A 22716-nucleotide genomic window follows, 5' to 3' on the forward strand; every position below is an offset into this window, starting at 1 on the left:
AGTGTCTTCAATAGGAGGACAAAGTCGGTTATTGTTTCATATCCTGTTGGTAGAGTAATTTTTGCTGGCGTTTTTGTATATGTTGGGATGAGTTTCGATGATGTGTTTTTGGTAACCAATATTATTAGACTTTTTGGATGTAAGCAAGCTTACTTTTGGCGGATAGATCAAGCGATAATAAAATAACGTTCTCATTGATTTTCAAGGAAATTAGCAGCAATGATGAATAATATTGTTTGTGAAACTGAAGTCACATTTGAACTGATTTAAATGCATATCTAAACTAAACCAACTACTCAATATCACCAAATACGTAATACTGAAACTTAATACTGAATTTTTAAAATATTTTATGTTTTGCCTCATTAAAACAAAGCACTAACAACATACATTATTCAGTACTCGAAATAATAACTGTAACAATTACGAAAACGGAAAGCAATAGACTCTACAATTGAAATTGCAAAGTTCAAAGGTTTCTGTTCAGTTTTGCATTTGCGGTTAAAACTTTCTGCTGGCCAAAGGCTAGATTCCAACTCTGCGGTCGCCGCGGAATCCCTCCGTCCCGGTCGCTCTGGCGCTGTCAGATTGAAAATAATAAAATGTTATTGTATTCACTCCAACAGTTTGTTTGATAGGCTCGCGTATATCAAATTGTTGAAAGTTTCGAATTGCATTATCATTTTAGGGCAGTACAAAATTGTGTGCTGCCGAAATTTTCCAGAAAAAAATTACTTTAAAGTAAAATAAAGATGTATTTACCCCTACGGGCATCCAAAGTATATCGAAGCACGTCATATTGAATAAGAGACCAGATTAATAGCCTAAAATTAAATCATCTGGCATCCTTGATACAAATGGCAAAAGCAAACTGCAATGCGGTCAAATATGGAACGTAAGAAAAACAGAAAAACTTCAAAACAAATGAAGACACTCCTTGTGCTGCTTTTTCAGTCTCTAAATAAAGCTTTCAAAGGCCCATTGAACCTTATTCAAAGTTGTTTCAACTAAACCCGTGAAATACAAGGCAGGTAGTGTGTAATGGCGGCCAGCACGCCCATCCGGCCAGCAGTAAACTCTTTTAGTTTAATGTGTACCATTTAACCCTCAGTTACGTAGAAAGCACTTTTAAACGAGTAATAAACCTGTATCCGTGTTACCTTTTTCTTGAAATCCCATTAAGTTAAAAAGCTTGAGGTTTTATTCACCCAAATACCTAGAATCTTCAGCTAGGCTTAAAAATACAACTGTGCTTTTAAAATAACATTCTGTTTTCCCTTTAAAGGATTAATTATGAGAGCGGTTTAAATTCCGAGCGTGCTTCAAATATTTTCCGTAAATTCCTCTCGGTACAAGTGGGTATAAAATGCTTTTTAACATAAGTATCTCTTACAAACAATTTGCACAATAACAGTATTCGTTAAATCGAATTAAGAGCAAAATTTAAAACGAAACTTACAATTCTACATTACGATATACCAAGCCGAATAAAACGAAGTAAAAAGAAAGTTTTAAAATGTCATAAAATATTTGTTTTATCTCTAATCTGAAGTGAGTCAGACAAGACGCCAGCGCCACCTGGTGAGCGTCGTATTTAATTATAAAGCTGTTTCAAGACGCGCGCTAACTCTTTGAGAACAATATGCACTAATAGCTTAAAAGGTTTTCCCGAGGTCTTGGCGCGATTCAATCAACGCTTCTGTAATATGCAATTTTCTTGTAGCTAGCACTGTCAACTCTCAAACACTAATTAATCCTGTGTCCTTTGAAGATTGGGTTTCTGGATGAATTAATTAAGCGTTTTTATTTCATAATAAAGTTGTAGAGACAATGAAGTTATTCTAATAGGTATTAAAGAAATCCTTAGTATTTATAATGTTACAAAAATATTACGTAATGAGATGTTTTTTTTTTCAATATTAATTTCCATACTGTTCACATTTTTGCTTATGCTAAACTTATATCTACCTAAAGTTGATAAATCTGTGAGACAGCATAAATTTTATGAATAGATTTAAATTATTGATTATTGATCTAAATTTACACGAAACATGTTTATCTAATATTAATAAATTAAACATTTCAACTATCAATTTAATTGATAACGAACTTCGTTTGTCAAAATAATTAATTGATTTAGCAGCAGCCTGACGAAAATGGTTTCAAACCCAATTTCTGTTCAGAATTCGTATTAAATTGAATTACCAGACCAAATACTGGTTTTCACTATTCAATTACGAAGTACTCTGATTCCGATTTCGGTCCAGAGCTCGTCTCCCGACGAGGTATCAGAATCGTCCATCGTTAGAGATTCATCTCAATGTTACTGCATTTAAATCGAACAGCATTCGCAATCAGTCCCGTCTTCATGAATTAAACAACATTTTCGGAGGAAATTAGATTTCCCTTCAAACGAAATGAGAACTGAAAAATATTTTAAATGTTGTAGGTTTCATTTAACTGTACTTTTGGGAATCAAATCGAAAGGCGTTGAGATCGTATGTGATTTTGACTAAATTTTTCAAAGCATAGAAATGTTATTATGCAGATTTGTTTGTTTTCGTGGTTTTTTTTTTGTATATCAAGATATGATAACATACATAAAAAAAAACCTCACAGATAGAAATATCTTGAACACAGTTTTGTCTAAGAATTTGCTCGTTTTATATTTCTGAAACAACTACCGTTCATCTTCACAAGACTTCAGATTCAGTAAAACAATGCCATAACTTCAAGTATCTAATTGCATCTAACAGAACTGGCTTATTATATACAGAGCAAGAACACGTTGCTGTAATTAAATTAATCTTTGAACACGTTGTGTGTCTGATAAATTAATCATTTCTCTTCATGAGACGTTAACTTGGCAGGAACTTTAGAGTAATTGTTGCGAGGGAGTTACGCGCAGACTACACTGGCAGTTGCCGAGCGGGCGAGCAATAGTTTCAACTCTTTTCATACTTCGGTTCACACTGCAAATTATCCCTGTAGTTCGGGTGTAAAAAGTTTGAAAAGAGAATGTTCGCTCGCTTGCCGTCAGTATAGTCTGCGCCTTAGGCATGTCATACAAAAAACTTTCATCTATTTCGAAAATGGAATTCTTTCAAGAAGTTCGTCTTGAAGTTGATCAAACGATAATATAGTTCCTTTGTGCTATAGTTCTACGGAACAAGCACTTCAGAGAAACGTTATTGAACGTTTAATTATGAATATATAAAGAGCAAGTTTCAAAGCAAGGAGCGTTTGATAGAAGGAGCAATTTCAAGTAGCGTTTGTGGTTTTGCTTTGAATTGTTACGTCTGTATTCTATTCTATTTAATTGTATTCTATTCGTTTGTATGCTGAAAGCATATTTCGTCAGATACGGAATCCGTTGTATTTTATGCTTCAAAATACTTTATGTACTTAGGAAATAATCTCTTACAACATTTTAATACATATTTTTATTGATCACGATTATTAATTGGTTATAAATTAAAGTCTGAATTAAGAAATACGCCAATCATAGCTGTAAGAAATCTCAATCCATTCGTAACCCATGATGCCACAGACAGACAAAAAGGCAGACAGACAAACACGTGAAACTTACAACAATCCCATTTTTTCGTCGGAGTTTAAAAATACACATTGAAATAAACTTTTAAACGACACACGTTGAGGCAATTTACCGTAAATGCTATTCACGACACGAATAGTCGAGACAGCGACGCTACAAATTAGCAACACATAAACTTTATAACGATAACCTAAACGTTGAACGAGCTCGCGGCGTTTCAACTTCAGAACTCGTGTTGGTGAAAGCATAAATAAATGCTTACAGTGGGAATCACAGCAGACGATTACATTGTCGTCAAGCTAAAACAATGTAATTGTCAAACTGTCTTCAGTGCTAAATGACAAGACAGCATTCGATAAGCATGCAAAAAAATGCAGTTTACGGCACAACCACAGTCACAAATGACACAGACTTAAATTGACACGGATTTCGTCATCGTAACGCCATACCATAGCGTTCAACACTGCCCAAAAATACCTATTAAGCCAAACGAGCAAACAATAGCAGCACTCAAATGGTAAAACTTCAATCACAATCCTCATATGTAAAATTCTGTAGCTTGAAACGTATAATATTTTTATCACAAAATGCGTGGCATCCCGTCAACAACCACACCAAGCAAATTGTAAAGCACAAAACTACATTCTTATTAAATTTTCTCAGCAAGCGAACGTCAGCAAGCGACCCGTCTATACCATCCCGGTCATCGCAGAAGACAATTAATGAGCAAAAAAAAACTAAGATAATCTTCAATGGGCCCATTTTTAACGTCCCCCCATTTGATTTAAGTAGAGCCACTTGAAACTGCGCCATAGTCATTCAGTGTCCTTTACATTGTTAACTCCGTTACAAGTCAGAACAAAGGCGTCTAGTATACTCAGTACTATACAGGCTTGATATTGTTCAGTAGAGACTTCCTGACTACAACAGTCGCAACTAACTTGGAAAGCAACTGTCTGCTTCACTTAATTAGGATGTACATTGTATTTCAACGCAGATATAGATCATATAGTAACTACCGCTTGCAGAAGATTAAATAATCTCTATTAAACTGAATTATACATAGTAGTTTCTTAGGTTTACGCGAATGTTAGACATTAAAATGAAACTACTTTTACGGATTTTATCGCGGTTTGATTTTAGATTTTAGTTCTGAATTATACAGTTTAGTATTAAAGGAAATTCTAATTTAAATCATTTGAGGAAGTAATAGCCTGTGTGTTATACCTACGTCTGCACGACGTGTTGAGTATTTAATTCCGCATAGGACAAGTATATATGTGATCCAGAATTGTTTGTTCGAAGTCTCAAAACAATCCCTCTTCGTGCATATGTCTTGAAAGTTTGTTGAACCCCCGCGACACAAGTATTAAATTCCTTACTGCCGGAGTTGTATTTCATGAAGAAAAAAAATAAGATCAAGAGATCGCGACGGAATGCGCGCCCACCTGTTTTGGCATTCAAATTAAAGTAGATTCTTTTGAAAACTAGCTGATGTCATAATGTACAAATGTTTTAATATATGAATTATTTTGTTTTGAATATTATTTGTTCATTGTTTTAAGCAGGGATTGGAAACGCTTATTGTGTTTCATGAAACAGGCTAACCCCATCAAAGCTCAAAGTTTGTGAAATGGCCATTATAGGGTATAATCGATATTCAATTAATTAATGAATTTTGCATTTCGGATAAAGTAAATGATGAAATGTATTTCACATTTCCACGCTTTATAAATAAACGTTCATTATGATTTATAGATAATAATTGGAAGGATTAAAATAAATTGGTTAGCCAAATTTTCATGTTATTGGTAAAGCTTTAGGTTTTCGTACTGAAGTATTTAGGTAGCAACGAATGAATTATATATGAAACAGAGGTTCATCTGTTATTATTCTAGGTTACGTTGTTACGTAACTGGCAAATTCCTTCGCCAATTTTTTTCTCACGATTCTCTATCCCGCGCCACCTTAACCCTTAGCGTTATACGTCGAAATCAGTATGTAGATTAATAAAAAAAAGTTTCAACTTTCGGTATAGTTTAAACATATGCAAGTTTCATTTCTGTCCAACAAAATCACGTGCCAGAAAATGAGCTAATAGATTAAATATATAGTGTAGCTAGCTGTACCTCGCATGCGTCGCAATGCAATTTTTTCTACCTACTACCTACCACCTAATTTTTCCTGAATTTTCTTTGCTATAAACCTCGCGGAGCCCGAGACCTTTCCAACGAATGCAAAACCGTGGAAATCGGTTCGTGCGTTTTGAAGTTATAGCGTCAGAAAGGAAAATCCGAGTTATTTTTATATAGTAAAAAAAGAATACTTTTAAAAATTTACTTGCAAAGGTCGAAACCCGACAATACATTTGCTAACAATACTAGATTCCATGATATTCTACAATTCGAACAATTGCATTAGGAGACCATTGTAGTAGAATAAACCCTTCAGTCATTCTTCTAATCGATAAAGACGGATATTGGCACGAAGCCTCGTCTCGAACGCAACAGCACTCGGAATAATGGCCGAAATGTACGTACCTATATCATTTTAAGTACCCGCTACAGATCCAGACATATTATTCAGTTCGGACTGTTTTTTAAAAGTAAAAATGTTTGAAGAACGAGTACGTAATAGCGTCATTTAAAAAGGAATCACGATTAATGTTATTTTTTGTATATATAAGTTGTTTTGAGTATAGAGTTTTTAATAAATGAATGTCGTTTGTCATTTGTTTTTGAGTTGTAAGTAAGAGATTTTTTATTAATTGTAGTGGGTAGGTTTCAATATACTTCTACAATATCCTAGCTCTCATCCTCGCAAGGAGGTCACCAATCCTTGTTTAAAAAAACAAATTATATTAACCGCAATATGCATATAGTACATACAGCAAAACAAGGCATTGAACACAAATTTCTATAACACGTTTACACAAACGACATTACGATAACTTCACACGCAAAAGAAACCGTGCATGTAATCAGAACTTTATACTTTACGTATATTAAAATAGAACGTAGATCGGTCGGTCGCTAATTGATTTTAAATTTATGCCCGACATTGATTCAAACAAGCTTAGTTTAAATCCAATTCTGACGATTACATAAAGACAGATTCTAGCCACCATTTAATTGTTTGCACGTGGAACGTATCAGTGCTTCACGTAACTTTTTCTATTTAAAACGTTCATTGTTTAATGTAATAATACTGTGAAAGGTTGCATGTGAAAGGAATAGGATAAAAAAGAATGTGAAGGCAATATACATTATGTGTTAAGTGACGCGTTACAAATTTTTCATTTATGCATTTTAAGCCCACTTACGTAAAGACTAATTTCAATTACTGGTTTACCCATTCGAAAATTTCAAGTTTCCATCACAAAATAACAATCAAAATACGAATCGAAAACAACATCAGCATAACGACACGTTGCATTACGAACAATGAATAATTAACTGTGAAAGGGTGTCTGTCTGTAACAAGTACACTCCATTCGAATATTCCAGAAGGGTTTTGGTAGTGACAGTTGGCGCGAGTCGAACTACCCGCGAGTTAATTGGAACTTCGAATTTTAACGTGCAAAATGTAAGAGTAGCAAGTCCTGGGCTGTCGACGTTCAAGTTTTATTTTCTGGTTATGCGTATGTGACGTTTAATTTTCGACTTTTTTATTTCGTTTTTTTTACAGACAGTTACAAATTGATAGATTTAAGGGAATAGGGGAATCTTTTTGTTTTGTACTTTTGATGATAAGTTAATTTTCTGATTTCGTTATGATTGTTTTCTTTTCTAGTACCTATTATGATTTGGTGTATCTTCAATATATAAAATGAAGTCTCATTGTTAAAAGTTAGAAAAAAAAAACGATAATCTTTAACAATGACTTTCAAGTTTCGTGATTTGAAGTTACTTTATAGACTTGGCGTTGACATAAACCATAACAATGTTAATAAAAATAGACAAATGGTTTTAATTATGTCAAGATACTGCAGTTACGATTGAAGTGAAATATTACAATAGCCAATTTTAATAGGTTTTATATCGATAAACGTAAGTTATCGATTCGGATCTATTGGATATTAAACTTATTCTTGACCCGACTGGACTGCATAGTGCATAGCCAGACGGTTTTAACAAGCTGTATCCTTTAAATTCCAAAGACTTTTGCATAGTAACTAGGTAGGGTAAGCAACAGAAATCGATTTATATAAACTTACTAGCTGACCCAGCAAACGTTGTTTTGCCTAATTAATTATTTCTAGTTGTATATATTTTTAATGCCACATTATAAAAAAAGGAAAGAAAAATATATTTTTTTTTAGTGTGAGCAACCCTTATCACTTAGGGGTATGAAAAATAGATGTTGTTCTATTTTCAGACCTACTGAATACGCATATAAAATTTGATAAAAATCGGTAAAGCCGTTTCGGAGGAGTACGGTATCTAACATCGTGATACGGGAATTTTATATATTAGAAGATTTTCAAAATCTGAAATAATCCAATTCAATTCGTTTACTATTTTTTTTAATGACTCTTGCAATGAGGAATTTGATTTTGATATCACGGGGAGATTCACAGACACTCAAGTCGTATGCAGAAAGATGTCTTCATGAAGATAAGAGTAATAGAAAGATAAGAGTAAGATAAGAGAAATCTAGACGGGTTTCGCGCAATGTATTTGACGTAGGAACCTTTAGCATTAAGCTATCCGTGCAACCATAGTAAAAATCTGAAGTCTTTCGTCTAAATAGCTGTAATATACACTTCCATCACCTCAAAACAGTATATTATGCAATATGATAGTAAGTTTGAAAGTCAAATGGCGTACGACGTGCAAGGCAATAGGAATACGTCGAAAATACACGTATATACTTACATAACAGTCCTGTAGATAATAGTCTTAAACTAAAATATAGTTTAAAGTTGCTATAAAAATACTGGTACTTGGAAGGAGAACATATGTTGCTGACTGTACAGTACAGTTACGTTATTTCAGGTCAGTAGGGATTGCCTCCGGCGACGTGACAATTAGACGTCAAACTCAATTTAACCTTGTTATATGCCCTTTACTTTGTATCTAATCAAAGCAAATTATTGTATCAATAACTTCTACAGCTTGAGAATCCATACAGCTGTTGAGAAACGATTATTTTTTAAAGTAAGACAATTGTTAAGGACAATCAAAGTTTTATTTAATAGGTACCTAACTTTGCATTTAGTTTTTTACTAATGCAATTTATGTTTTCTATGTCATCAATTCAATTATTAGGATATATTATCAGAGACATATCTATCATTCAACTGTTTTATATCGCGACCTTTTTAAACGAATCTTTTTTCTTTTTGATTAAGTTGCAAGCATCACGTTTGCATCCTACATTCTACTCACACGTCAGACAGAACTAAATGAGTTATCCAGTGCAAAATAAGAGTGACAACAACGTTTGCAACAAAAACCTTCCTCTGAAATTCGAGCGCTCATTAGGGGAAATAGGAACAATAAGACAAAGCAATGTAACAATAAAATCAGGGATCCGCGTCGTATTAATGTGACGAGCACTTGGCGCAGTAGGCTTAGAACCTATTCCCTTTATCACTGTTATCTCGCCCCGAGACAATGAATTAAATTGAATTTTCTTCTCATTGCTTGAACGGGATTAGGATGACTTGGCGCAGAGATACATTCATAGAAATTAGTACGAGTTTTGAGATAATTTTATCAGCGAAATTAATATAGAAAATACGAATTTCTTTATCTCATTTTCAGTACCAGTAGTGAACATTAAATTCCAAAAGGAGATTTATTAAAATGGATTACGTAAAAGAGCAGATTTAAAGTTTTTTTTTATTTCATTGTAGTTACGAGTATATGCGTATGCAGTGGTTCTGTGAAATTAACACAAAGGGATCCTTTAAACTTTCCTGGAATATGACATTCAAACATGGCTTCGGGAAATGAAACAAAACGCTAACAATGACAGTCAAAGGACGTTTTTCTGCAAAATGAACATATATTCGAGAAATATTGGTATTGATATTTTAAATTATTTCTCTTTCCTGTTCTCAGAATCCATACAAAATATGTAATTATTCAAACGAAATGAGAACAAAATGTTCCTAGAAATGACGTGGCACGTGTAATTACACAGTGCATGTGCGACCTGAATGCCTACCTCACATCGGTGATATTGATCTCATCTTTATTACAAGGCCACAAGGTTGATTTTCGTATCCACCCACGGTTGTGTCTACTAATTAAAGTAATACGAATAAACAATGAACGCTGCACTGTTATCTTCGTTCTGAAAACTTAATTTGGAATTCTGACAAATGAATCTTGTCGGTCTTTGTCGGCATTTCGAGTGAAATGAATGTTTCATGTGGACAATGCAATTCGAATGTAGTTGGTGGCTGATTTGGGATTCTGCTTTTATAAAGGTTTTACGAACAAAATATTTTTTTAATTCTTTTATTCATTTGTTCCAGTAAGCAGGTAGTATTTTGTTTCGCTGGTATATTAAAGCTAGCATCATAGTATATAGTCATCTTTATGCTACTAATAATGCCAAATGTATGGGTTAGAGATTAAGTTAACATATACTTAGATTACTTTTACAATTAAACACCACTCAAAGTACTGTCGAACCTCAGCAGTTTTCTATTAATTAATCTATCAAATACTAGATACTTCTATATTAAATATTATTAATAATATGATTTTGACTCATCTTTTATACGCCATCCGTTTAACCTTCATCTTTATAATAACAGAAAAGGACAAGATTTCGGCAAATTCTACAATAATACACACACCACTATATACTTTCGTTTTGATAAGTTTTATACCAAGGAGGTAATATACTTAAACAGTATCGTTGACAATTCAAATATAATATCAGCTCAGACAACACATATTTATGTTTTGTATAATTTAGGTGTAGGTAACAGTGCTAACAAATAATATTTCACGGTGGCCTTGCAATGTTTGGTCAGGCAACAAACTCGGTGTCAACAGCAATTTGCCTGCAATCCGACAACTGTATTTATTGACGGACAATACGAAATAATATTTATCATTTGTTTGTTGTTTTTAGATTGGTTTTCAGATAGTTTTTTTTTTGTTTTGATTGGTTTTTGATATTGAAAAACAATGGTGTGTAGTTTCGTTTTTGGTGTTTGGTTTTATTGTAAATTTGGATAGGGTTTATGGGGAAACATTATCTGAAATTATTTTTGTGTTTCAGATAAGTTTTAATTACAAAAAATGTTTCTGCCTCTACAAATTTTGAAATTTAATACAACACCAATTCTATATACCAAATACCTATACAAATTGAGAACCACAGAGTGTCTATCATTGTCCTAATTATTGATTAGGAATTGATGAAACAAAGATGGTTCGAATAAATATTGTTAAGAATTTTTCTATTTAAATTTAAGCTACCTACAGAATCGTAAAACAACTACTTAAGTACCTACCTACTTTCAATAGCGGCTCCAGCATTTTCGATATCAAGACCTTAAAAATATCATACCTAATAGCTTCCCTACATAAAATACGTCGCTACTATGTATAGATTCCAGGTTTGTGCTAAGTCACCGACATCACTCATGGAACGGCTAATGCTCTAGATACCGCCCGCCCCAAACACGCGCGTCCCTATTCTGTCAATCACACTTTGTAAGTAATGCTTTAGAATGGTAGCGCGGTGGCAGAATAAGCTCCCGTTGCATAACTTCAGTCTAAGACATTATTGGTGTCTGGCTAGAGAAGAGTAGGTAAAATTGTAGTAATTGTTTTACTCTAATGTAAAGAGTGTAAAATTGTACTCTATATGTTGTTTGTGTTATTTGTATTAATGTATGTAGAACATGAAAATTTTTAAAATGTTGATTTCTGTAAAAAATATAAGAACACTTCGACCATGTATTTATCAAAACTAAATTCGACTGAAATAAAAATGTCATCTTGGAGAGTTTTTCTTCTCTACTTCAAATTTTACAAAAGTTTTTTTTATATCACTAGTCCATAATAAATGCGACACAAAATCCGAAGGTAAACAGAAACCACTATCTAGTTAAAACACCGCAAAAGCAAGAAGAAAATACTGCGTCTAAAAATAGAACCGCAAAACAAAAGATTTCGCGAAATTCGGAAGTACACCGATTGTGGGCTGAACAGAGTAATATTACACTTCTAGGTCAGATAGGGCTTATGTAGGCCACGTGGGAATGAACGACGAACCTTACATACCTACATATATGTATGTACCTATATATACACACACATGCAGGGAGTTCTCTCGTTGGCGCCGAAACGCGACATTTCGCAACAGCGTTTCTTTTACTTTAATTTATGGCATCCAGCATATGTCGCCCGTATTTTATCGGCTGGATACCCGTACGATTGGGGTTTAAGGTAGAAAAAGTGTTTTTAATATCGTCCCTTTTCAACTAATATCACAGAAAACCAATCCGACAAAGCTATGCTTCAACTTTAATGGGTTTTGATTCGCAAATGCCGTGTCACTAATGGTACTTCAGCGCTTGACGTTGAAGTTGATTGTATTAAAGCAAACGTAACAAGGCTCTCAGGAAAATCGAATATTATTTTATTAACAGACGTTAATTATTCCAAACGCACTTACTAGTGTTAATTTATTGATAATGATGTATCAAACAGCCCGTCCAACGTGCTAATTAAATCATTCCATTGCAAATGAATACAAAATATTTTGTCGGATTTTAATGTACTTAGCCGTTCCATTACAAAATGAATCGCGGTTCGAATTTATATAACTATTTTCAATACCGAAAATAATTGATTGATGAACTCTGTAATTGGGCCTGGATGTATGAACTCTACAAAATAAAATAATTAATAAAGCTTAAAATACTTTTATACAAATTGGTGGATTCAAATAATTTATACCTCGTGAAAATGATATTATCCGAGCCCCACGCACTCGCGCCGTATTGTTTCCATGCCACAATGTTGCACTCTTACATCGGAAAATGCCATCATATTCATTGGAACCATATTCGTTTTAATCAGACGAAGTGCTTTTGTTGTGCTTTACCGATGTTACGTATGGACCCAGACTAATCCCCTTTGTTTCCGCCGAGTTCGAGTAGTACCCATTGGCATTGAACGAGGTGCTTTTATAATTTATAATCCATACATCCATTAGTGGGAACAGGCGGCTCCCCAACATCTGCGCCAGCTTTGCCCGGGAACACGGGAACGAACTCTCGCAGCCCGCAGTCCCGAGTCCCGCCAACAAAGCCCTCGAACGAACCCAATCTGAGATTTTAAAATTCAACCTCTCATTTTTATTTAAAAGTTCCTCGGCTCGGCTCAATTTCGTTTCTAGTGTTGCTGTTTTAAAAGAACTTCTTTCAAGAAATGTTCCTATTTATTTTGATTAGTTTTCGGTCCAACTTTACGTGGAGCGATGTTTATTTTAATTTCAACAGTTTTGTAATAAGCTCAATATTTAAGTTATTATTTTGCTATGAAATTTCAAAACAGCTTTAATAATCTCTTATTCTCATGTAGAGAGCAAGTAAGTAGCTTAAGCTGAAATAAGCTATGTTAAGAGTCATTAAAAAGCAGATCGGTTCAGACTACTTCAGTCGCGATTATACTGAAACAATTTGATTTTAGAAAACATTATTTATTTTCCATGAGACGATCAAACCTTCGTAATGTTTTGATAAATGTAAAAAGGTTGTCTATCTAATACAATTTGATAAGTTCAATGACATGAGAGCGTTGAGTCGTCCTTCAATTCAATCAAACTGTTCTTACTTATTTTCTACTGTGAATTTTCTTTTTAAAGGTAATTTACTCAAGCTATCTCTTACAAACAGACTCAAAAGATTCAAGATTTAATAATATAAAATCATTTGCACTAAACCTACTACTAAAGGAATTTTTGGCAGCGAATACGTAAGATAGGGCGGCAGACAATCGACCGCCAGAGATACATCTCCGAGAAACTGACTTCGCCGAAAATCAATTGGTTACGCAGTTCGCATCCCCAGCAGCGCGGACGTCAACAAGTACCCTGTATAACCCCTCGCGGGGAGGCCCAGGGCCGGGGGGGTGCGGGGGGCAGGGATAGCCCCCTAGTTTGGGGTGAGATTCAACTGGTGCAATGCGGTGTACCCTGCTCACCCCCGCGTTGTTTTTGCTATTGTACGAAAAGTATTTGGCGCGCGTTGCGTTTATTTCGTTAGTTTGTTTTCTTGGAACTTGGAGGTCCGTTGTTATAGGAAAATAGAGTTTTGAATTCCTTCTCATTGTAATGATAACCAAATTCTGTTTTAAAGTACAGACTCACGAGACATTTTGAATCACGAAAATCGGTATCGGTGAAACAGATCAAACATTTTTTTTTTACAATAGTTACTAAATTATTTATTAGTTTAGTTTAGTTCCTAGATACTCCTAATTTTAGATGATGAAGTAGAAGTTAGTTTTTTTAGTATTAAATAAAATTATGTGAATTTGAATAGTTACTAAATTGATATTAGTTAATCGAAAGAAATACAAGTTCGGTTGTACTATAAACAATAGGACTTTTCTTGAAACAACGCTTTTCAGCAAAAATTATCCGTTATATTTCCAAACGAAAAAGCTGTGTATCAAATACTGGCCGAAACAAGTATCGAATTCCACTCAAACAGAAAAAAAATGCAGCAAAATGTAGTGTCGTTACATTGAAACGTGACAGTGGTGTTAAATGGGTATTCCCTCCGGAACACTAATCGCGACGATTGAATGATACTGCAGCGCTGTCAGTCTCTATCTAGCGCGTGCGTTCATCTCTGTCAGTCGCACACACGACTATCTTGGCTTCCTATCGATATAGTTGCAATCACACTGTTTCAACGACACAGCGGTCAAAATCACACAAAAAATTCCAACATTTTCGAAAGTTGCCAAAAGTTAAATGTGCTAGGAAAGCAGCCGAAAGGACAAGGTATGTTTAATAAATTGTTAATTTCCGCTCGATACAAATGTCAGGGTCAAATCGGCTGGATTACCCTAAGCCGACGTCGCATAAATCTTTCGCGGTTTCTAATGTGCCTATATAAACCTAGTCTAACGTTGTAGCTTTGTATCAACCGCAGCATTTAATTAAGGGTATGAAACTCTATTTTATTCTCTCCCCTCATTTTATTTTTCCTTTAAATAGGAATATAGCTGTCCAGTGACAAACAATATTTCGATCAATAATTCTATTACGTGTTTTTGAAACTTGCGTACATATGCGTTACTCGAGCATAGCTGAGGGTTAACAAATACCAAATTGAAAATGTATTTAAGGCATCTACATTTTTTTGAATGAAATGTGAAATACCGTTGGTTATTTGATTTTTCATCGGCTTTAGTTGGTTGACAATGAATGGGTTTATACGAAGTCATTATGTAACAAGTCACGGACAATGTCAAGCCTATTAAGGATGCTCCAGTGTGTTATTAGATTGAACCTTTGATGTAGTTACGTGTCGAATTAAGTAGAGAAGGAATTATTGATAGTTTTATTTTTGAGTCATGATTGTTATGCAATTTGTCAGGTCAGAAAATGAATTGGACAATTTTGGATTCGTGACATTCCTATCAAGTTGTTTATAATGTCTCTTTGAAAATTATTATTCATTCGATTGTGATTTACAGTGCTAACATTAAATAAATCTATCGGAATAGAACATGGCAGTAAAAAGAAGTATCGTGAACTCTTTGAAAAAAATCGTTCTATTCAAGTATCTACTCATTACTGTAATACATGCAAACCTCTTTGCTAACAATTTTGCGAAATCATAACGAGAAAATCCTTCTCAATTCGAGGATATTTTCAATGATAAAAATGTAGAGCTAAGCATAACAACTTTGTTTACCAGTTCACCTTCGGCAGCGAAAGTTAAACGTGCTGCTTGTTTGGATCGTACACCGCTGAGCTGCCCTTATTCTCAAGTAGGGGTAGTCGGGAAAATACCTACATATTTATAAAGGAGTTTGTCTTTAAGAGCACTCGGGAAATATAATAGGCGAATGCGTATGTGTGCTCTCGTTATAAACAGTAATATAAAAGAGCTTAATGTGTGTTTTAGTAAGAGCTCTTCGTACAACAATGGTAGAGTTAAACGGCAAGCTAGTTTAAATAGCCTTTTAGATTGAATTGCTTAAATATATCATATATGTCATATATGTATGGGATGGCATTCCTTTTGGACAGTTTATGTGACCCTGAATTGTCAATTCAATAAATTTGGGCGATTTCATCAACTTCAGCGCTCGGAGAAATGCAATTTGTCTATCGGATATTGTCTAAGTGAGCTGATCTGGCGAAATTGGTTTTCGGAGTTGTTTTGTGAATCTAAATCATCCAGGACGCCACCCAAACGCGTACAAAAGACGTCATTCAAATCGATCCACTGTTTTAGGAGGAGTTTAGTGACATACACACGTACAGTTGAAGCAGTAAATTACAGTACTTATAATTTAAAATTTTCGACACATCCAACAACGAAATCACGTAATTTTCGCACCAGAATTTGACCGCATTTAACGAAAATTCAATCTCGGTATGCTAATTAAGTTATTTAAATGAACTATAATGGTGTTAAATGATGAAACATTTTACCGGTACTGAATTCTAATGGGTTTTAACACGAATTATAGTAATGAAGTGGTCTTTTTCAAGTAGTTAAGTTATTTTATATAATTTACACTTTAATTTGTTATGTTTAAGGATCAAATTCAAATGATTAGGGTATCTCGGTGTGTTATTTGATTAGTATTCTCTATTAAAAAGGTACGTCAGAACTGGCTTACAATAACCGACTTTAAGTTCAAATTACTTAAGATTTATTTTACATTGAAACCCTCTTTCACTGTCGAGAAGCATCGGTTTTATATGCAACGTTTTCAGAACCAGGAAAAAAAAATTAAAAAGTACGTCACAACATTCAATGTTCCCTATGTGAAATCTTTTTTTACAACTTCGGGTAAAAAATGGTTTAAGTTTTTACTTCATCGAATATTTATAACTTTTTGCATTGCAATTAAAAGATACAGTCAGCAACAAACGTTTATATAAACGAACACACATCATACAAAAAGGTTTTGTTACTAATAAACTACAAAATAGCTTTGATCTCAGAATTTTACAGAAAAATAGTTGAAGACACCTTGCCTTAATCAATCAATGCTTAAGTTTACTAATATTTTTTTCTTTAATGAACTTTTGTTGCTGACAGTACAATCACACTATATGTCGTACAAGATTGTAGCAGGAAACAATTGTACAGATACCAACATCAATGAAAATTAGAGAATACATTATATTTCTTGTCAATTATGGTAACAATAATCTCTAAATTCAATACCTCTTTTAGTAACGTAACTGCTTCTTTTAATGAGATCTTATTTCGTTCAAATCGTAATCTGTAGCCTGCCGCGTCAGCTCATGATTGAGGACATTCGTAAGGAACTTATAGGTTCAAAAGTTACGTTAAATCAAATAATAGTTAGTTAGAATTTTGAAGTTCCGTAAGTTTAGAGTATGTTTCTCGTGTTAATTGCTACAACCTTGAACTAAAGAACACTTACCTTGTTGCTCTAGACAGCATTTCTCTTGAAGTTCGCCCGTTGTAGAGCCCTCTGCTAAACCCGCTGAAACCGGATACCATCACCAGAATAGCTTGATCTCCTCAATCTATGTTCCAGCACGTGGTGCGAGGCCACGTAGAGGTAGACAGTAGACAATGAGAGCAGACTGCGTGCACGAAACCGATGGTACAGCAGACCTAAAACAAAAGAAAAGCTATTTAATATAAACCTACTTGCATAGGAATAAATGGCTCACTTTCGCGAGATCAAATATTAGATGCCACTATTAGTATATTCATTGCGCGGTCTAGACGAAAAGTTTAGAAAAGACAATTGTCGATCAAGGAATGTGCAATGCGATTACTGACGATCTTTCCAAATTCAAAAGACATTTAGCTTATACCTGACTAGTCACTTTTCTTCAAACAATTGCCTATATTTTAACTAGTAAAATACTAAATACCTTTAAACTGTTCAATACTATTGAATACGTAACTGAATAAAATTACATTCGGCGTGAATTTTAAAACAAATCATGGCAGGACCTTTCATAATCGAATGATACGAATGAATAAACGAGAAAAACATTTTTATAATTGATAAATCTGCGATGAATTGGAATTTTATTGAAATATTTGCGGGGCGATTAACGTTCGCGTTGTAAAATAAACCTGCCAATTAATATTGCGGATACCTGGATTGCGGTATTTTATTTCCTGAGGTAAATAAGTGATTTATAAATTCATTTGTATCTTCTGGTTTTGATTTTGATATTCGAGTAGAACAATAAAAATTATTACGAAGATCTTCGATCTAAAAGTCTCGATTCATATTTTATGCGACTTTATAATCTCATTGTACTAAAAGAAAAGTCCCCTTTAGGTAGTAAAAGACGAAGAAAAAATATAATGGCAACGCCATTGAAGAAAATATTACTCAACTTTCCTTCATTCTTAAAAAAAACCCTCAATGCTTCATCAAAACTTGACTATACCATTCAGATACAATTAATCACAGCTCATGCGACAATTACGTGCAAATGCGAAGTTATCATAGGAATGCAAGTGCACGCTACAGGTCGCCTACGCCACAGGTTCGCTTCGGCTATTAACGGTCCCGAAGTAACTCTTCTCAACCTTCTCAACCCCCACACCCCCCAAACAAGGTTGAATTATAACTTCCAGCTTATTAAAGAAGGCCGTAATACCTTGTTGTTTGGGTAACTTTTTTACAACTTTCACTTTAGCTGACGTGTTCTTTTGTTCAGTTTTATAGCGATGTTAGTACCTATACTGTTGTCCTAATGAAAAAAAATGTATGGTGCAAGCTGTTCTGAACTCTTATATTGATGACATTATTAGAATAGTTCATATTTTTAATGGAGGCATCACACAGAATTGTGAAACGGAAAAATACTAAGACGGGAGAGATTTATACATAGATAGATATACATAATTATTAACACTATTAATTTTATAAAGAAATGCCTTCCCGTAGTATATTTTTCGGCCAACGAAACTTGTCGACTCGATATAAAGATCAACGGCAAATGTTACTCAACTATATCACGTATCTTACAACCTTTGAATGTGGATATCAATACCATAAAGTCCAAACAAAATGTCTGCAAATAAAACTAAGTTCCGAGGGGTCGTTTGAGGGATTAACTCAACCCTTAGTTATTCAGGCGCTGTGGTCGGGATGTGAAATTTTTATGGCAAAAGCGCTCGACGGATAATCCCCTGGCTTTATTTGTGTATCTTTTAAATCTTTTTATTGATATGAAATGTATTCCGCTTCAGACATGTTTTGGCATTTATGAAACGTATGGTAGACGAGATACGTTTTAGAAGCGGATAAAATATTGTATTTATTTTGACAGGCTTTATCGGGAACGTCTGATGTGAGAGTGTTCAAATATCCGTTCTACTTTTTATTGTAAAAAGTGAAAAGGGAAAAATAATAGCTTTACATTTTTCCGAATGATACATTTCAACCGTTAACACAGCGCATCTCGTTTTAAATTTAATGTATCATCAGACTTTAAGTTTAAATAATTTTATAAATTCAGCAATTATGGGTTCTATGAAATCGTATTTGTATCGATACGTCACAACTTATTATTGAAAAAACCCGTATAAGACATCAATACACTTTGACCTATCACACTTACTACTAACTGCTCCCACTCAAACAAGACTTATCTCTCTAAACAATGAACATTTTCCAAATACTGTCCTGCCTGAAGCAGTCACAATTGCAAACAAAACGAAAAGGAATATCGATTCAATCTCTACGCGAATGCAATAAAAATTCCAAGTTAATTTCCGTCTGAGTAACACAGACTGCATTCGATGAAGCTGTAAAGAATTCTTGGCACTAGAGGCACCCGTATGATACCATTATGTCTGCTTGACGTCGCGCCTATTCAACTACGAACGAAGTTGGACTTAACACGGATATTCTCCTTTAAGTCATTCGATCGTGAAAAGCGTCTCGATTTAAATTCGTCATAATATTAAAAAATGATTTCCAGACAGCGAAGGCGTCGGGAATTCTAGAATGTTTTATTTTAGGTTTATCTCTGAATGCGTTTCTTTTGTTTTGCTGTTATTTTTCTTTGTAGATTTGTACCTGCTTTGCCAGTTTTGATTCATTTTTACAGGTATTGACAAGTAATTGAATACTGTTTGATATTATACCACTTAATTAGCTCTTACATTTTCAAATTAATACAGTTTTATCCATGCGTTGAACTGTTGTTCATTTATGAGCACGTGATAAATAACAATGATTTATTATTCTACGTGTATTGTTATCTGTGTGTCAAACCCCGATTTAACTGGTTGTTTATTCAAGCGCTGCGGCCTGCGAATGTTTGCGTGAGATTATATAAGATTACTGACCGCCACTGTTCGTTACAATGTAACGTTTGCTGTAATATAATGTTATAATTAGTATATTATTTCGTGTATTTTTATTGTCTGACTTCATGCGACATTGTACTCCTTGCTGACCATATAATAATGTTGATGCTTATATTAGTGTGGTTTTATTAAGTGGTGGTTTTGTTTTCTCGGCAGGGTACACCGAAGAGCAGCCTTCCACACAGTTCACCGCCCAGCTGCCGAGCGAGGTGAGCCCGGCCGCCGCCGGCCCCGGCCCCGCCCCTCAGCCGGCGCCTCAGCCTCTATCCTATGCCCTTCTGCAACTGTCCCCCGCCTCCGACTCGACAGACTCGCCCTTCCTCCAGGTTCAGCTCCAGTCTTCACCTGTCTCCCCTCCCCCGCCACCGGCGAGCGGCAAGTCCATCTCTATGTGCTACACCAGCACCGGTGCCCTTCTCTCTCTGCCACCGAAGAAGAAAGACATCTATCGCCCCTACTGCCTCGGCAACCGCGCAGCACACCTCAACCGAGCCGAGGAAGACCTCAACGCTGCGCATGCGATCCTCGACCTTAGCCAGCATCCCGTATTCCTCACCCCGCCGCGCGCGGAGCCGGCGCCCCCGGAGCCGCAGCCGAGCGCGCCGCCGCCGCCGCCGCCTCCCCCACCGCCACCGCCCGAGCCTCCTGCGCAGGAACCACCCGCTGAACGACCGCGGGAAACCATCGCCTACACCTACGACGCATTCTTCGTAAGCGATGGAAGATCTAAACGCAGAAACTATGCAAATGCGCCGGTCGAAACTGTACCACAACCAGAACCAAAGTCCAAGTATACGTGTAGCGAATGCGGAAAACGATATGCGACGTCATCAAATTTGTCTCGACACAAGCAGACGCATCGCAGTCTAGACTCAGTGGCGGCTAAGCGCTGCGGCGAGTGCGGCAAAGCCTACGTGTCCATGCCGGCGCTCGCCATGCACGTGCTGACGCACCAACTGTCACACGTGTGCGGCGTGTGTGGGAAGCTGTTCTCGAGACCGTGGCTACTGCAAGGCCACCTGCGGTCCCACACCGGTGAGAAGCCGTACGGCTGCGCGCACTGCGGTAAAGCTTTTGCGGATCGTTCTAACTTGCGAGCACACATGCAAACGCACTCAGCTGATAAGAACTTCGAATGCACGCGATGCCATAAAACTTTCGCCCTCAAGAGTTATCTGAACAAGCACCAGGAGTCGGCGTGCGTTCGCGACGAGGACGACGAGGAGGAGGAGGAGTCCCCGTCGCCGGAGCCGGGCGCGCCGGTGTCCGCGTCCGGCTAGGCGGGGCCGGCGCCACACACCAGGGACCGTAACCACCGCCGTAAGGTTTACAACTAAACATAAAGTATTAATATGAATTTAGCTTGTTAGCGTAATTTAAATATACAATATGAAACAGGAGCGAGCGCGTCGGGCGGGCGCCTCTGACGCTCGCCGGACGCGCCGCGACACAATCGAGCAACGTTTCGCATACAACGAATCACGTACGACCCCGTAGAGCCGCGGCCACCGCGGCCGCAGGCCGTAGCGTCACACGTCCCGATAGCGGTTAATTTATTATATAAAGTGTACATATTCGTCGATAAAATATACCCTTATATACATAGAAGTATTGAAATATGGATGAAAACTAATATCTTTTGTAGGTGATTTTTACAACCGCAAAGTAGGTTAGAGAGTATTAGGGAGTAAGTTTAGCGTCGAGATGCGAGAGCCGAGCGCCGAGCTCGTGGGTGGAGGGCAGCCTCCTCCGTCTCGGTGAGGAACTTGCCAAAACTTTCCGTCCGAAGCTCCGCACACACGCCGCCGCAGCGCCGGCAGCGCGGGCCCGCGACAGTGCCTTACCTCCCGCCTCGCTCGCTGCCGTCCGCCCGTACACACGCACCGACGCATATACCGACCTTCTACACCCTTGTCACGTCTCATATTCAAATAACAACAAATTACAACATATTTTATAGTCCCAAATTTTGTCATAAATCTAACAACTAATATACGCCTTTCGTGATTTTCCTTAAACCTATTCGTTTGCAGAATTAATAATTATAAGCAGTCAAGTCCATACATTCAATTCAAAATTTAATGGAAAAGAAAATCTGAACAAACATAATGTTCACCCCTAGGGTCTGATAAATTGGTACAATGAACCCAAAATTACGGAACCAGCTAAACTGGTCGTGTTGCTGTGTAGGGGGGCGTGAGGGGTGCGGGCGGGGGGCGGTCGCCCTGCGGCTGCGACAGGGGCAGGGCCGCGCGCCACGGCGAGCAAGCCTTTAGTTGAGCGTGTGTCTTAGGTGACAAGTCAAACGAAACTGGCAATAAACTAACTTAGCGTAAGATAGCATAACCTAGGTTAACGGGCGAGCACGAGGTGCTCGGTAAGAAATGGGTATTCGAAAAGCAATAATAAAGTAGGCATAAAGTCGCGCACCGCTGTCAAATAGACGCAGCAGACTATTCTATTAACCCTGTAGTGCTCTGTAGTCGTAGCGACCCTCACGCCGGAGCCGCGGGCGGCGCGCCGCGAGTCCCAGACCTAGCAGCCGCTAGGTCTGGGACTGGACGACTGGATGTAGTTACTCGACCAGACGCTCGCAGGAACGCGGCCCCGG

The 22716-nt window shown here is 36.6% G+C and overlaps 1 protein-coding gene across 1 annotated transcript in view; it reads left to right on the plus strand.

Moving 5' to 3' along the window:
- The window catches only part of LOC113506389 (transcriptional repressor scratch 2-like), a 39279-nt gene extending 17009 nt beyond the window's left edge, over nt 1-22270 (plus strand). The window contains exon 2 of the mRNA XM_026889269.1: nt 20262-22270. Coding sequence (XP_026745070.1) covers nt 20262-21385 — 1124 coding nt within the window. The 3' untranslated portion in view covers nt 21386-22270. The remainder of the gene's footprint in view (nt 1-20261) is intronic.
- Nucleotides 22271-22716: the final 446 nt, after the last annotated feature.

This window comes from Trichoplusia ni, chromosome 1 (genome assembly GCF_003590095.1).
Source record: "Trichoplusia ni isolate ovarian cell line Hi5 chromosome 1, tn1, whole genome shotgun sequence".
Taxonomy (NCBI): domain Eukaryota; kingdom Metazoa; phylum Arthropoda; class Insecta; order Lepidoptera; family Noctuidae; genus Trichoplusia; species Trichoplusia ni.